General features: G+C 45.1%; 7 protein-coding genes across 7 annotated transcripts; 2 read left to right on the top strand and 5 right to left on the bottom strand.

Moving 5' to 3' along the window:
* Nucleotides 1-228: 228 nt before the first annotated feature.
* SAMD00019534_009480 (hypothetical protein) lies at nt 229-989 on the top strand (the record flags this gene model as incomplete). The annotated part of the gene is made up of 2 exons (XM_012902915.1): nt 229-328; nt 424-989. The coding sequence occupies 2 exons, from the start codon at nt 229-231 to the stop codon at nt 987-989; spliced, it is 666 nt and encodes a 221-aa protein (XP_012758369.1).
* Nucleotides 990-1136: 147 nt separating this feature from the next.
* Nucleotides 1137-5124, bottom strand: SAMD00019534_009470 (hypothetical protein; the record flags this gene model as incomplete). Its single annotated transcript, XM_012902914.1, has 6 exons — nt 1137-2962; nt 3028-3651; nt 3715-3990; nt 4060-4302; nt 4391-4702; nt 4797-5124. Coding segments are annotated over 6 exons (3609 nt in total), but the record flags the coding sequence as incomplete, so codon positions are not given.
* Nucleotides 5125-5489: 365 nt separating this feature from the next.
* Nucleotides 5490-6695, bottom strand: SAMD00019534_009460 (hypothetical protein; the record flags this gene model as incomplete). The annotated part of the gene is made up of 1 exon (XM_012902913.1): nt 5490-6695. A coding segment is annotated over one exon (1206 nt), but the record flags the coding sequence as incomplete, so codon positions are not given.
* Nucleotides 6696-8917: 2222 nt separating this feature from the next.
* SAMD00019534_009450 (hypothetical protein) lies at nt 8918-9568 on the top strand (the record flags this gene model as incomplete). The annotated part of the gene is made up of 1 exon (XM_012902912.1): nt 8918-9568. The coding sequence occupies one exon, from the start codon at nt 8918-8920 to the stop codon at nt 9566-9568; it is 651 nt and encodes a 216-aa protein (XP_012758366.1).
* A 30-nt stretch (nt 9569-9598) lies between these two features.
* SAMD00019534_009440 (hypothetical protein) lies at nt 9599-11232 on the bottom strand (the record flags this gene model as incomplete). The annotated part of the gene is made up of 3 exons (XM_012902911.1): nt 9599-9751; nt 9826-10986; nt 11068-11232. The coding sequence occupies 3 exons, from the start codon at nt 11230-11232 to the stop codon at nt 9599-9601; spliced, it is 1479 nt and encodes a 492-aa protein (XP_012758365.1).
* A 344-nt stretch (nt 11233-11576) lies between these two features.
* On the bottom strand, nt 11577-13235 carry SAMD00019534_009430 (hypothetical protein; the record flags this gene model as incomplete). The annotated part of the gene is made up of 3 exons (XM_012902910.1): nt 11577-11729; nt 11823-12983; nt 13068-13235. 3 exons carry the CDS (start codon nt 13233-13235, stop codon nt 11577-11579), a joined length of 1482 nt encoding a protein of 493 aa, XP_012758364.1.
* A 531-nt stretch (nt 13236-13766) lies between these two features.
* Nucleotides 13767-15341, bottom strand: SAMD00019534_009420 (hypothetical protein; the record flags this gene model as incomplete). Its single annotated transcript, XM_012902909.1, has 3 exons — nt 13767-14431; nt 14492-14780; nt 14850-15341. Coding segments are annotated over 3 exons (1446 nt in total), but the record flags the coding sequence as incomplete, so codon positions are not given.
* Between the last annotated feature and the right edge of the window lie 101 nt (nt 15342-15442).

Here is a 15442-nt window from a genome sequence, read left to right as displayed (position 1 = left end):
TGTTCAATCAATCAATAAATCAAACGATCAGGGAGATCGATCATCAATATATGTATCTATGCCGCCAAGGTTTATGTTCTGGTATGATTGATCAATGTGGGAGAGTGGTGACGTGTCCCTGAAATGAAATTTAAAAGTTAGCTAGATTCGTCAAGTTTGTCACTTCTGGAGTCATTTCTGAATGAACATAGATAGATAGTTGTAAAGATATAAAGGAGATTAAAGAAGATGTATACTAGTAATAATATAAGACTGTTGTTGGTAGCTACACTGTTGGTGTTGCTATCAACATTCAATATAGTTTCAGCAGATTATGAAGATCATGCCAGTAAGTTGACTCGCGAGTCATCACATGTGATTGATCATCTAGTAAGATAGGATAAATAGAGTATCTGACACAATGAACAAACATACTATTATTAGTCTCTACAGTTACATATGGCAGTATAATCAAGCTGGGACATGTTGCGACAAAGTTTAGATTGCACTCACATAAGGTCGCTTATGGAAGTCAGGGAGGCGGTAGTGGCCAACAGTCAGTCACTGGATTCCCAGAGAATGACGATACAAACAGTCTGTGGATGATCAAGGGACCACATGGACAGTACAGACAGCAGGGCACGATCATCAAGAATGGCGACACAATCAGATTGATCCATCTGAACACCCGCAAGAACCTGCACAGCCATCTGGCCGTCTCGCCACTCACAAAGAACAACGAGGTCAGCTGCTTTGGCGAGAATGGCGAGGGCGACACTGGTGACAACTGGGTCGTCGAGCTTATTGATGCCGGCGATCAGTGGACACGTGACGTTGAGTTCAGACTCAAGCACGTCGACACCAAGGCCTACCTCACAGCCAGCGCAAACTACAAGTACCAACACCCAATCCCAGGTCAACTCGAGGTCTGTGGTATGAACAAGAAGGATGCCGACACCAAGTGGAAGGCTGAGGAAGGTATCTACTTTGAGGAGCGTCAAGATATCTAGACACCCGAACCGACACAAATAATAGTAAAGCCTCAAAGATATATACAATGTGATGGTCCACAGCTTGGACTAGTTTATGATTGAAGTGTGACGATGGGATTGATTGGATTGATGATGGACAGACTGATCGATTGATGGATAGATTGATTACTTCTTTGGAAGTGCCTGGATGACCTTGGTGAGAGTCTCAACCCATTGAGCCTTGTCGGCTGGGGTGGGACAGGAGAACATCCACCACTGCGAAGCCTTGACGATGAAACCGTTGTTGATGCGAGGGAAGTCCTCGATGGCGGTGCTGTGTGTGAGGTCCACCGAGTAGCGGAACTTGTACTCGTTGGGCTTGTTTGGATGCTTGATGGTCATCATCAGCATGTCCGAAAAGAGGAACACTACTGGGTCCTTGTCCTTGAAAGAGCCACTGGCTGAGCCAAACTGGATGTTGCCCTCTTTGACAAACTTGCGGTGTGGCGCCAAGAAGTCGCGTGGCACCTTGCCGCGCAGGTTCTGGTGGATGTTCACCATGGTCATGGCGTCCTCAGCATCACGCTTACGCTCGTTGACGTAGGAGGTGATGTGACGGATCTTCTCGAGGGCCTCGACGAGCGACTTGTGGTCTGGGTGGTCCTCGTTGGTGTTCTTGATCAGGTCAGAAAGCAACATGACGTAACGTGGCAGCTGCTGCACGGGGTTGATCAGCAGGTTCTCGAGCTCCTGGTCGCGCAGCTCGGGGTCGGCCTCGACCTTCTTGATGAACTGGGCAAATGGCAAGTTGGTCTTCTTCTGCTCGTTGAGTGTCTTGATCGAGTGATTGTAGTTGTTGATGTAGGTCGAGTACACAGTCATGAAGTCGGTGGTCTTGATGAAGATGTCTCCAATGATCAGCACGTCCTTCTTGTTGTCGGCGAGCCAACGCTTGACACGTGACTGAAGACCGTCCGACAGCATGCTGTTGAAGTTGTGGATGATCTCCACGATCGAGAAGATCGACTTGATCTTGTCCTGTGTGATGATTGGGCGCTTGGATGCACCAGCCGATGCCAGAGGGTTGAGGAATTTCTTGACGATCAGACCGAGGTTGCGCACGTAGTTGGCCTCGACGTGCATGATCTCCTGGACGATGTGTGTCCTCTTCTGGGCACGGGCAGCCTCTTGAGCAGCCTTGGCAGCCTCCTGTGACGCCTTGTCCTGAGCCTCCTGCAGACGCTTGGCCTCCTCCTCGCGCTTTCTTCTGGCTTCCTCCTCCTCCTTCTTTCTCTTGATCTCTTCCTCACGGGCCTTGATCTCCTGTTGCATCCTCTTGAGAGACTCCTCTTCCTCCTGGCGACGACGTGTCTCGGCCTCCTCACGCTCCTTGCGTTCACGCTCCTCGTCCAACAAGCGTTGCTTCTCGGCGGCGGCGACAGCCTCGCGTCTCTTGCGCTCATCCTCTTCCTTGCGAGCACGCTCCTCCTCCAGCAATCTCTTGCGCTCCTCCTCCTCGAGCTTGAGACGGGCGGCAAGTTCGGCAGCCTGCTTCTCGGCGACGGCACGCTCGGCGGCGGCCTGCTGGTCGGACAACTTCTTGAGACGCTCGGCCTCCTGAAGGGCGGCCTGGTGGCGGGCCTCCTCTTCGTCCTGCTTGCGCTTCTCCTCGGCCTCGATTCTGAGACGCTCCATCTCTTCGGCCAACTGTCTGGCCTTCTCGGCGTCCTCTCTCTTCTTGCGGGCCTCCTCCTCGTCCTGCTTGCGCTTCTCCTCCTCCTGCTTTCTTCTGGTCTCGATCCTCTTCATCTCCTCCTCCATGATCTTCTTCCTCTCAATAATCTCTGTCTCGGCAGCCTGGCGCAACTCCTCCTCCTCCAACATTCTCATCTTCTGGGCCTCCTCCTTGTCCTCATCCTCATCATCCTCATCCTGCTCATACTGAGTTGGGGTCATGAATGTTGGGAACTGCTCCTCCAGACCAAAGTCCAGTCCCTCATAGCTCTTCTCATCTGTTGTGGTGGAGTGTACATGTTAATGGAGCTGATTGAAATGATCAAGTGAAGTAAGTACATACATGGGAAGGATATGTTGTTGATGGCAACGTCGGCTTGAGTCTTGATCTCGGCGGATGAAGAGTTGAGCAGGGCCTTGACGGCTGGCAGGAGCTCTGGAACATTCTCGTTCATCAGCTTACGGTTTCTACCACTGATGGCCAAGTTGGTGATGATCTTGGTGCCCTGAAGTTGCAACTCCTGGTCGGGCGAGGTCAATAGGGTCTGCACAATGGACAGTCCACCCTTCTGACAGAATGAGATACGAGCCTTCTCATTGAGAGACAGGTTCACCAGCAGCTTGGTGCCGAGCATCTTCAAGTCCTTCTCTGGCAAGTTGATCAGACGGATGGCGTGCTCAATACCCTTGGCCTCAAACAACTTCTCTTCGTTGTGAGTGTTACGTGCAAGATTGACGAGGGCACGTGCTGCCTGCTTGGTGAGCTCCTTGTCAGAGGTGAGGAGCAAGTCGAGACAGAGCTCAACACCGCCCAGCTTGCCAACCTCACCACGAACATCATCATAGTATGGTGTGGCGTTGGCCAATGAACGTGCAGCCTCACGTCTAATATCAGCTGGTTGATACTTGAGCAAGTCAATCAGTATAGCCACGACTCCACTCTCAACTGCACCCTGTTGAACGTCCTCTGATTGATTGATTGAGTGTTAGTGGAATCATTCCAAATTAATCAATCTAATGTAATTCATACCAATTGTTACCAAAGCGGATATAATACAAGCAGACTTGAAGAGGACGGATTGCTGGGCAGTGTTGGTGAGTGGCATGCCCTTGATGGACTGGACAATCTTCTCGAGAATGCCCATCTTTGAGACATCCTCAATGAAGTTATCCTCAGACACGAGGTTCTGGACGATGGACAACACCTGATCAAACACACCCTCAGCTCCACTGGCGAATGGGAACATGGCAAGGATTGGGTCGAACACTGCCTCCTTGTTCTTGATCATATATTCAATAGTTTGTCCTTGATTGATTGAATGAGGGTAAGGGTTAGGGTTAAGGCTAGGGTAAGGGCAAGGGTAGGTAAACATACTGTCGACAGCCATGTTTGAGATGGCCTTGAGTACAATGAGCTTGATGGCATCTTGTTGGTTGAGGATGGAGACGAGTGCCTCGAGTCCCTTGCATTGACGGAGTGCCTCACGATTGGCATCCACAATGGTCATGTTGTAAATCATTCTAACAGCGCTGTCCACAATAGTTGCCTTCTTTGAGTGGAACAGCTTAAGTACTGCCTCGATAGTTCCAGCAACTCTGGCGTGATCCTTGTTCTCCTCTGTGTATGCGCGATGAGTGAGTGATGCGTTAGGTGGGAGTGGCAGGGGAAGGGGATAGGATCCGAACTCTATAGGCGGGATACTCACTGTGCAGACAGATGTTGTTGACGCAGGATAGTGACTTTTCTTGGATCTGGATTTGCAACTCTTGGTTGGCATCCTCGAAGCCAAGCAGACTGTTGAGTACGAGGAAGTTCTGGACGGATCCAATCTTTTCTCTGATGGATGCCAACGATGCCAATATGATTACAAGATTGAGTGAGTGTGACAGTGACTGCTGCACATCATCCCTCTTGGCGCCTGCTGGTGGTGTTGCCATCGCTGGCAACAACTCACGTATCAACTCAAAAGTTGAGTCTGCGCCACCAACAGATGCAATAGCTTCTTTGTTGACATCAGCTGTTTGTTGTGATCACCATAGGGGATCAGGGTCAGTCTGGGAACGCCATGACCTGGAATCATTCCACTCACTCGCCCAATCAATCATACGTACAGTGATTACCAAGGAACATTAGACCCATCACTGCGTGCTTGACCATTGGCGCGGACTCGACAAGGGTGGCAGGGGTGATGTAACGAAGGAAGACAGGGATGAGGCCGGCCTCACGTGAGGCATCCTTGTTGGTGGCTGCTTGGTTGGCGAATGCCAACAAGGCCATTGCGTTCTCACGCACAGGCTTCTCATCACACTGCAACAAGTTGATCAACTTCTCTGCGGGCGAACCAGTCTTGATGGTTAGCAAATCGTCCACATCGCCCAAGAACTGGTTGACCTGTCCTGAAAGGCTGTTATCAAATACTATTGATGCCATTTCTTTAAGTTATGTATATATATATAAAGAGAGATAAAGAGATATAGAGAAATTGGATTGATTTGATTGATTGATTGATGAAGTGTTAATACACCCCTGTGCACAAGGTAAGGTACAACAGGTGAATCCATTTTATTTGAACAGGTGGGCCACCATCTGTTTTTGGATCATCACCGTCTGATTGATTGTGTGTGAGTGCACTCTCTTTGTGTGGTTTTTTGATGATCATCAAAAGTCAAAAACGTGTGTTTGCTGATCATCATCAAACTTTGTCTTGTGACAAGCATCACAAGATAGAGACAGGATAGAAGTATGGACAGGACAGAGGCAAGATAATGACAGGGCCTCATGAGGACAATGACAGGGCCTCATGGCATTCCAGGGACAGCCGGCGCGGCAATGACGGAAACACTGTTGTTCTCCATGGCAAATAGGTTGTAGTAGACCTGGACCATCTTTTTGGAAGAATTACCATCGATGATATGTAAATAGTTCTTGAAGAGGAATCGCATCAGATCTGTGTTGTCTCTGTAGATGCCGTAGAGTAATCCGTTGTCTGAACAGCCTTCTGTTCGATTATGATGCAGGTATTGTACAATGTCCATGCGGCCTATTCGAATGGCGCCGTCCATCGCGTCAGTTGTGCAGCCTTCTGTTCGGTTCTCATGAAGGAACTGCACGACGTCCAGGTATCCGGCCGCTGCCGCACATGTCATGGCGCTGTAGTCGCAGCCTTCAGTGCGCTGCTCGTGGAGAAAGCGAACCATGTCCAAGCGACCTGCAGATGCAGCCAAGTTCATCGCGTCAATTGTCGCACCCTCAGTCCTGTTGTTGTGCAGGAATAGTACCATGTCCATGTGGCCATTAGAAGCTGCCCAGTCCATTGCTTTCTTTGAACAGCCTTCAGTACGATTGTTATGCAAGTACTCTACGACAGGGAGGTGGCCACCGGATGCCGCAGAGTCCATCGCCTGGTACGTACATCCTTCCGTGCGATTGACATGAAGAAACTCGATGATGTCCAGCAGGCCATTCCTCGCGGCACCATCCATCGCATATTGTGGGAGCTTGAAGCTGGGGAAGTGTTGATGAAGGTACTTGACGACAGAGAGATGTCCAGCGCTCACAGCATAGGACATGGCCTCCGTGGTGCCGCCCTCTGTGCGATGTTGATGCAGGAACTCGACGATTGGGAGGTGTCCGTTTGACGCGGCCTTGTCCAAAGCCTCGGTCGTGCAGCCCTCTGTTCGCTTGTCGTGTAGGAACTTCACGACCTCGAGGAAGCCATGTCCGGCAGCCAAGTCCATTGCATTGTGTGTGCAGCCCTCTGTTCGCTCGTTGTGCAGGAACTCGACAATGTCAAGCCTTCCATTACTCGCTGCATTGTCCATCGCGCTCTCTGTGCAGCCCTCGTTACGATTGTCGTGTAGGAACTTGATCAAGTCGAGCGATGCAGCATGGTCCATTGCATTGGTCGATGCACATGCACCGTGTTCATGTAGGTATCGTACAAGGTCGTATATGCCCAGTGCAGACATTGTGTCGATCATACTTGGCGTGCAGGTAAAGACGTCGTTCAGTCGATGTTCTCTTAAGTACTCAATGATATAACGATGTCCTTGATATTGATCGATAGATACATCTCCCACTGTGAATTGTATGCTTGTACCATTATAAGGATCATCATTATCTGGCAATAGATAGGCATTCATTGATGCCAACCAATGACCAACCAATGCATTCCAATCTAGTAATACATAATTCTCTTTTGGTTGCATTAACCTTTGATGTACCAATGTAACACTATCAAACAACTTTTTAGACAACCATCTATTATTTAGAACTTGTTTAAATAAACTATCCATCTCTATATCTCTATCTCTCTTTTTCTCTATCTCTCATTCAATTCAAACAAATGTGATGACTTTGTTGCGTTGACAAATTGGTAGTTGGGTCATTTTCGTCCCTTCGGAGTTAAAGTCTCGGTGCACTTTGCAATAACTAAGTATTGACACGATCATAAGTTCCATACTCTGACTTATCAGTGATCACTTAACATTAAATTGGATCAATAATCACTTAAATATATTAGAAGTTCAATTTAACTAACAAATAATAAAATTGATAATTTCTCTTTCACCAACCAGGGAATGAACTTCAAATGAGGCTATTGATAATTGATATCGGAAACATCTTAATCTTTGAATGAGTTTTGAATAACCAGGAATTATTATATTGAGTCTCCCCATTAATGTCGTCAATGTAATACCCCATTTATGATCAATAAGAGGCCTGGTTCCCCCTTTATTCACCATCATCACAATCACACAGTTTCACCAATTTCACTCATGTGATCCAATCAAATATAAATGACCTGTGAATCAATATTAATAATAATCATACTTTTGTAAATACAAATCAATATTAAAATACTAATTATTACCTAAACAACATAAATACAAGATGAAGAACTTTGAACAAGGTTGCACTATTTTAAGTACATTCCTCCTACTTGGATTTGTTTGTATTCAAATAGGAGTAACAGCTGTCAGTACAACAACATCATGGTACATTATCCATCAAGGCAGTGATATAGAAGTATCTTTCACATTTATGGGTGTCTATCTAAAGAATACATCAAATAATGAGGTATGTTTATGTTAAAATAATTATTAACCATAAATATATATTAATATATAATGTATTATTACTAGGAACCTACTTTAATCAAATATGGTAGTCTTAGAAATGTATTTGTTCCTACTCTGGTCTCAATATGTTTAGCATTATTCAGTTGGTTCTTTGCAGGAGTATCGTTATTCTTTACATTATCACCAAGACCATTAATACGTCTTAGACAAACAATCAAGATATTAATTTTCATTGCAGTAATATTACAAATATTTGCTCAACTATATTTTATCAGTTTCAATCACTTTCTCAAACAAGAGGAGCAATGGTGTCCAGCAACTTCCTCCTCCTCAACATCAACCTTACCCAATCCAGATTATTGTAATAACTTCAAACCAGGTTATGGATTTTGGATATTGTTGGCATCAAATATAGTCGCAATATTTAGTATCTGTTTGGTACTCCACATATCAACATCACCAGAAGATTACAAAGTTGAGATGTTAGAGTCTACATCTAAGCCAGATCAACAGAAACTATCAAAATCAGATTCATCTCCACCAGCTGGACCTACTTATATAATCAATGGTCACGATCAAGAGAAGATTAGCAATGTTTAACTAGAGTTAAATTATATATATATCATATGTATATTTATAAAATATGTATTTATCTCTGTGTAGTGAGTTCGTCAAAGGGTGTGAATGTAGATTGTCATCATAATTCAAACACATTCGTCTGATCGCACATCACACTTCACACCATCATACTGATACACACTAATCAATTTGAATGATATGAGACTTCCTTGACATATCATATTGTATTGAATATATTCATCTAGGTTCTCAATCAATGGAATTAATAATATCTAGGAATTTAGGAATTTAGGAATAATCCCACCCTCACCACGACAACAATGAATACAATTACCCTGGTCCTAGGACTTTTACTAGTCTTTATATTAGTAATACAGATATCATCAACTAGCAGTGTGGCCAAATATTATCAATTCGACTTACATACGAGGAAGTGCCAGGTTTGCACTGCATCACCGGCACCTCTAACTTGCCACTCGCGTCGATCATGTCCTTACAGCAGTGTCTACTTGACAAACAATTATAATCAATCCGAACAAGAAGAGACCAATATAATATATTTAGCACCTGATATGAACAATGATGACTTTCTCGACGATCAGAATGCATTCATTGTTTATGGATTCTTCCCTCAATACTTGATATTCTACATTGCATGGGTATACAAAGCGCTCCCCATACTGGCGTACGAGCAACCCATCATCAACTTTCTAGACAACAACTTCTATATGCTTGAACGTGGCCCATGCGGCAACAGCACATGTACATCACGCGCGAACCTAATCAACACAAATCGCTTCATCACTTTCCGCACATACGTGCCGCCACCCTACCCCCTGGAATGGGACTGGGACGATCTGCTCTTCTCCGACCGCGCAATTATCCAAATCACATCGATTGACTTGGACCAGCACATGACGATACGTCGTATCTTCCATCGATTGCCCGTGCCAGTGTGCGATGGACTCCCTAGCGGCACGTCTTGTGCCCGGCCCAAGGACAACCTGGGCACATACCAACAGGAGAACTACAGTTGCTTCAAGTTCAAGAAGTGTATACCGACCACTGTCTACCCTTCTGCACAATGTGCCATTCCCAATATACCAAGAGACGTGTACACTGGCTACCAAATGGTCAACTACTATGAGTACCCAAGTACATGTGTCAAGAATGCATTCCAACCAAATCGATGGCTAATCTATAATATATCGTCAATAAAATGATTGATTGATTCATTCATTCATGTAGGTTGTTTACAATGCCTGGCCATGGTTGAGGATGACAGCCTTGACTGAGCAGTACTCTTGGATTGCGTACTCACTGAGGTCCTTTCCGAATCCACTCTGTTTGTATCCTCCGAATGGGATCAAATAGTGAATGTAGTTGTAATCATTGATCCAGACAGTCTATAATGATTGATTGGGTAATTGAGTAAGTGAGTGATTGATTAATTGAGTGATTGATTGAGATGATGACTTACTCCTGCCTTCAACTTCTTCTCAACACGATGGGCAGTGTTGATGTTGGTTGTGAAGATACCAGCAGCAAGACCGTACTCGGTGTCGTTGGCACGCTTGATGACCTCCTCGACGGTCTTGAACTTGAAGATGCAGACCACTGGTCCAAAGATCTCCTCCTTTGCAACACACATGTCATCGTTGACCTCATGCAAGATGGTTGGCTGGACGTAATAGCCAACGTCAGAGTGACGCTCACCACCGAGAGACACCTTGACACCCTCCTTGCGGCCGACAGCCAAATAGTTCATGACACGATCAAAGTGCTCCTTGCTGGCCAATGGACCTTGGTTGACGGCGGTGAATGGATCACCGACCTTGAGTGCCTTGGCGGCCTCGGTGAACTTCTCGACAAATTTGTCATAGATGCCCTCTTGGACAAACAGACGGGAACCAGCACAGCAGCACTGGCCCATGTTAATGTACATGGCGTTGATGGCGCCAGTGACGCATTGCTCCAGATCAGCATCGTCAAAGACAATGTTTGGGCTCTTGCCTCCCAGCTCAAGGGTGACCTTCTTCAGGTTGCTCTTTCCGCTCGCCTCCATGATCAGACGGCCAACTCTTGTGGAACCAGTGAATGAGATCTTGTCAATGTCGGGGTGACGCGAGATGGCGTCTCCGACGGTGCTACCGTATCCGCTCACCAAGTTGAAGACACCGGCGGGGATGCCAGCCTCCTCGATCAAGTGGCAGAGGGCAAGTGCAGACAGTGGAGTGATCTCACTCTGCTTGGCGACAACAGTGCAACCAGCAGCGAGAGCTGGTCCGAGCTTCCAGCACATGATCAGGAATGGGAAGTTCCATGGAGTGATGAAACCAGCAACTCCGACAGCCTCGTGGCGTGTGTAGACGGTGAGTCTCTGCTCGGCAGCCTGGATCAGCTTGCCCTGGACCTTGTCGGCCCAACCAGCAAAGTATCTGATGGTCTCGGCACCTTGAGCAACATCAAAACCAAGTGCATTGGCGTATGGCTTGCCATTGTCAGTGGTCTCCAATGTTGCCAACCACTCCTTGTTCTGCTCAATAAGGTCGGCCAACTTGAAGAGTAGTTTGGCACGCTGTGTGGCAGTCATCTTGCCCCATGGACCATTCTCAAATGCCTCTCTGGCAGCGACAACAGCCTATATATGTTGGATGGACATTGATCAGTTAGATTGATTGAGTGATCAGTGAGATTGTGTGATCATGATGATGAATCATACCAAATCAACATCTTGTGATGAACCTTCGGACACCTCACAGATGGCCTTCTCGGTGGCAGGGTTGACAGTGACGAATGTCTTTGGGACGACTGGGTCTACCCACTTGCCATTGATGAACAACTTGGTGTTTGGAAGGCGAAGAGTATCAATTGGGTTGGTATCCATTATTATATGTTTGAGTGAAGAAGTATGTGATGGTAATAGTTAAATGATATGAATGATTATGTCGAACAAACCAAACCAAGAATGGTCAACCTGGTCCCGAACTGATCACTCTACAGCCCCATCAGGCCCTATCAATTTCATTTCAGAGACACTGAATGATCAGTGGACATTTTACAACATTGTTTTAATTAATTTTTAATGAAATCGCCCAAAAAGAATATCTAAAGATGGTGAAAAGAAGAACCGAACCAATTGGATTGATGATCTACTGTTCTTCTTCCTTCCTTTGCGAGTTGTTCTTTGATTGATTAATTCGTTCAATCAATCAATTTGTAATAAGTAGATTATAAAGCCTGTCCATGGTTTATGATGACAGACTTGACTGAGCAGTACTCTTGAATGGCATATTCACTCAAATCCTTTCCAAATCCACTCTGTTTGTATCCTCCGAATGGTATCAAGGAGTTAACATAACCGTAATCATTGATCCAGACAGTCTATAATGATTGATTGATAGAGTTGGATGTGTCAGTGAGTGGAATGATTCCGAATGATTGCCCAATTAGTGTCGGTCGAGAGTGATTACTTACTCCTGCCCTCAGCTTCTTCTCAACACGATGAGCAGTGTTGAGGTTTGTTGTGAAGATTCCAGCGGCAAGACCGTACTGAGTGTCGTTGGCACGCTTGATGACCTCTTCGACAGTCTTGAACTTGAAGATGCAAGCCACTGGTCCAAAGATCTCCTCCTTTGCAACACACATGTCATCGTTGACCTCGTGCAAGATGGTTGGCTGGACGTAGTATCCTACGTTTGATAGACGCTCACCACCGAGAGACACCTTGACACCCTCTTTGCGACCAATAGCAAGATAGTTCATCACACGATCAAAGTGCTCCTTGCTGGCCAATGGACCTAGGGTGACTCCTGTGAATGGGTCGCCAACTTTGAGTGCCTTGGCGGCCTCAGTGAACTTCTCCACAAACTTGTCATAGATGCCCTCTTGGACAAACAGACGGGAGCCAGCAGCGCAGCACTGACCACTGTTGATATAGACTCCAAAGATTGAGCCCATGACAGACTGGTCCAGATCAGCATCATCAAAGATGATGTTTGGGCTCTTGCCTCCCAGCTCAAGGGTGACCTTCTTCAGGTTGCTCTTGCCGCTTGCCTCCATGATCAGACGGCCAACTCTTGTGGAACCAGTGAATGAGATCTTGTCAATGTCTGGATGTCTGGCTATGGCGTCTCCGACTGTGTGACCATAACCTGTGACCAGGTTGAACACACCAGCAGGGAAGCCGGCCTCCTCGACCAAGTGGCAGAGGGCAAGTGCAGACAGTGGTGTGATCTCACTCTGCTTGGCAACGACAGTGCAACCAGCCGCGAGGGCTGGTCCAATCTTCCAGCATAATAATAAGAATGGGAAGTTCCATGGAGTGATGCAGCCAGCCACACCAACAGCCTCGTGGCGGGTGTAGACTGTGAGTTTCTGTTCTGAACCCTGGATCAGCTTACCCTGTATCTTATCCGTCATACTAGCAAAATATCTGATTGTATCTGCACTCTGAGCAACATCAAAGTCAAGTGCCATCGAGTATGGCTTGCCATTGTCTGTTGTCTCCAATGTGGCCAACCACTCCTTGTTCTGCTCAATAAGGTCAGCCAACTTGAAGAGTAACTTTCCACGCTGCTGGGCAGTCATCTTGTTCCAAGGACCATTTTCAAAAGCCTCTCTGGCAGCTGCAACAGCCTAAATATGTTGGTTGGACATTTGATTGATTGTGTGAATGATCTTGAATTGACCGATGTAGATGAGTTGAATTATGAATCATACTATATCGACATCTTTTGATGAACCTTCTGACACTTCACAGATGACCTTCTCTGTGGCAGGGTTGATAGTGACGAGTGTCTTGGGAACTACTGGGTCTACCCACTTGCCATTGATGAACAACTTGGTGTTGGGAAGGCGAAGAGGAGTGTCATTTGGGTTGGAAACCATTGTTATTTAAACTAAGTAAGTAGTATTAATACTAGTGATAGACGTATTGAATGATGAATGAACTTGTACTACTACTCATTACTCATCTATCAACATCGCCACCTTTCAACATGTTGGGAGGTCACTATACCAATCCTGGAATCATCAAACGATGTTAATATAGGGGTCGGTTCGGTTTTGTTTGTTTGGTTGATGGTTGGATACCGTATAAGGAGGTGGATGTTATTTGTTTTTGTTATTATCCTTACTCTCGTCGATGTCGATATCAACCGGTAATTACAAATATTGAAGAACTCCACTTTGTTCGTTGTAATAATTATTATTTGTATCCATTGCAATATTACATGTTCACACACATTTGAGTGTAGTTGATCTACAAATGAATTAGGGAATTGGATTGGATGATCAGAGTGTGTGTGGTGAGTGGGTCGATCTGATCAACAATCAATCAAAGACATGTATGTATCATCAATGAATGATATGATATATTATAATTATTTATTATTTACAATTTATTAATTAGAGGTCCTAAGATCTGGCCTCGAGACACACTTGGAAAAGGTTTGGCTGGATGGTCAATCCAAAGACTTCATCTTCATTGACTGGCTTGCCATCGATTGAGTTCAATTTGAATGCATGTACATTGTTGGCACAGGCTACAAACACCTCCTCAATTGCAAGGTTCTGACCGACACAATTGCGAGGACCAGAGCTGAATGGTAGGAGGAAATCATTGTGAGTCTCTCCATCGTCCAGGAATCTCTGGGGCATGAACTTCTCTGGATGGTCCCAGTGGTCAGTGTTATGATGCACAGCACGATGATTGTTGATTACCATTGCACCCTTGGGAATGAAGTACTTGTCAGCAATGATGATTGATTCCTTGGCTTGACGGGGCAGGCTAAGTGGAGCGACTGGAATTATTCTCATCACCTCCTTTATCACTGCATTGGAGATAGGACATTCTGGACGATGTTCAACAGATGCACGGTTGCCCTTACCAACTACTCTTGCAAGCTCAGTAGCCATCTCCTCCTGGATATCTGGATTATTGATCATAAACATGAAGATCTCAACAGTTGAAGCACATGTATCACTTCCAGCCATTAGAAAGTGATTGCATACTATGATAACTGACTCCTTATCCTCCTCTCCCTTTGAGTCAATGATCAAGTTGTCCAACAGGTCTCTAGGGCTATGAATGTAAATTATATATTAGCGAATTATCTAATTTGAATTGTTGTACAACAACATACTTATTCTCATCAGTGTTTCAACATGTTCAATGTAGATCTTCTCGGAGATTTGGTATAACTTTTCCGTTTCTGACCCGAATATTTTGTAATTGAGTGCTCGTAGAGGTCTCAAGATATTGATGTAATCACCCAAGTTGGCAGTTCCAAGTTGTTTCAAAATAATTTCCATGGGCGGGAACAATGTAGCCATCCTACCCTCCTGCCCCTCCTCTTGAGGTATCTCCTCAGAGTACATCATACTCAATATCATATTGAGTGAATACTTATGCAAATATTTCCTTGGGTAGAACTATTATTTCAAATGATTGAGTGAGTGATTGATTGATTGGAATTATTCCTGAGAATGATTATTACATACTGGTTGTTTGTTCTTCATGAAATTATTCATCTGCAACATTAGATGATCGAGCTGCTCATCAATTACAATAGTGTAAGCTCTCAACTTTGTCTTAGTGAAGGCATTGGACATTAACTTTCTGACATGGTGCCATCTTTCATCTCGAGCCAGAGTTAAATCAGCAGACCATCGACTCATTACATCGAAGGTAGGTGAAATAGCTCGATAGGTAAAATTATCAAACTGCTTCACATTGATCTCTTTGATGATATTGGGATCGGACAACACCACTGCATAACGATCGCCAATCCAGAATCTAAAGACTGGACCAAATTTCTTTGCCATGTTCTCTAGACCTTTATGAGGTTGTGATCCAATTTGATGTAGATTACCAAGTAAAGATAAGGCTGTAGCACCTGGTGGATCATACTTTGATAGTTTTTTATTCTTATGAATAAAATCCAGTACAAGATATACAACAATAAATAATATAGATAATGTGGTTATATTCATTATTAATAATAATAATAAAAAAAAACATTAAATGAATTTTGTCGGCCTAACATATTATTCATACCCTTACTCCTCTTTACCGGCTACACTAGGAATATCCG

This window comes from Acytostelium subglobosum, assembly GCF_000787575.1.
Source record: "Acytostelium subglobosum LB1 DNA, scaffold: scaffold2, whole genome shotgun sequence".
In the NCBI taxonomy this organism is placed as follows: Eukaryota; Evosea; class Eumycetozoa; order Acytosteliales; family Acytosteliaceae; genus Acytostelium; species Acytostelium subglobosum.
Note: the sequence above shows the minus strand (reverse complement) of the source record. Positions and strands in the feature narration are given on the sequence as shown.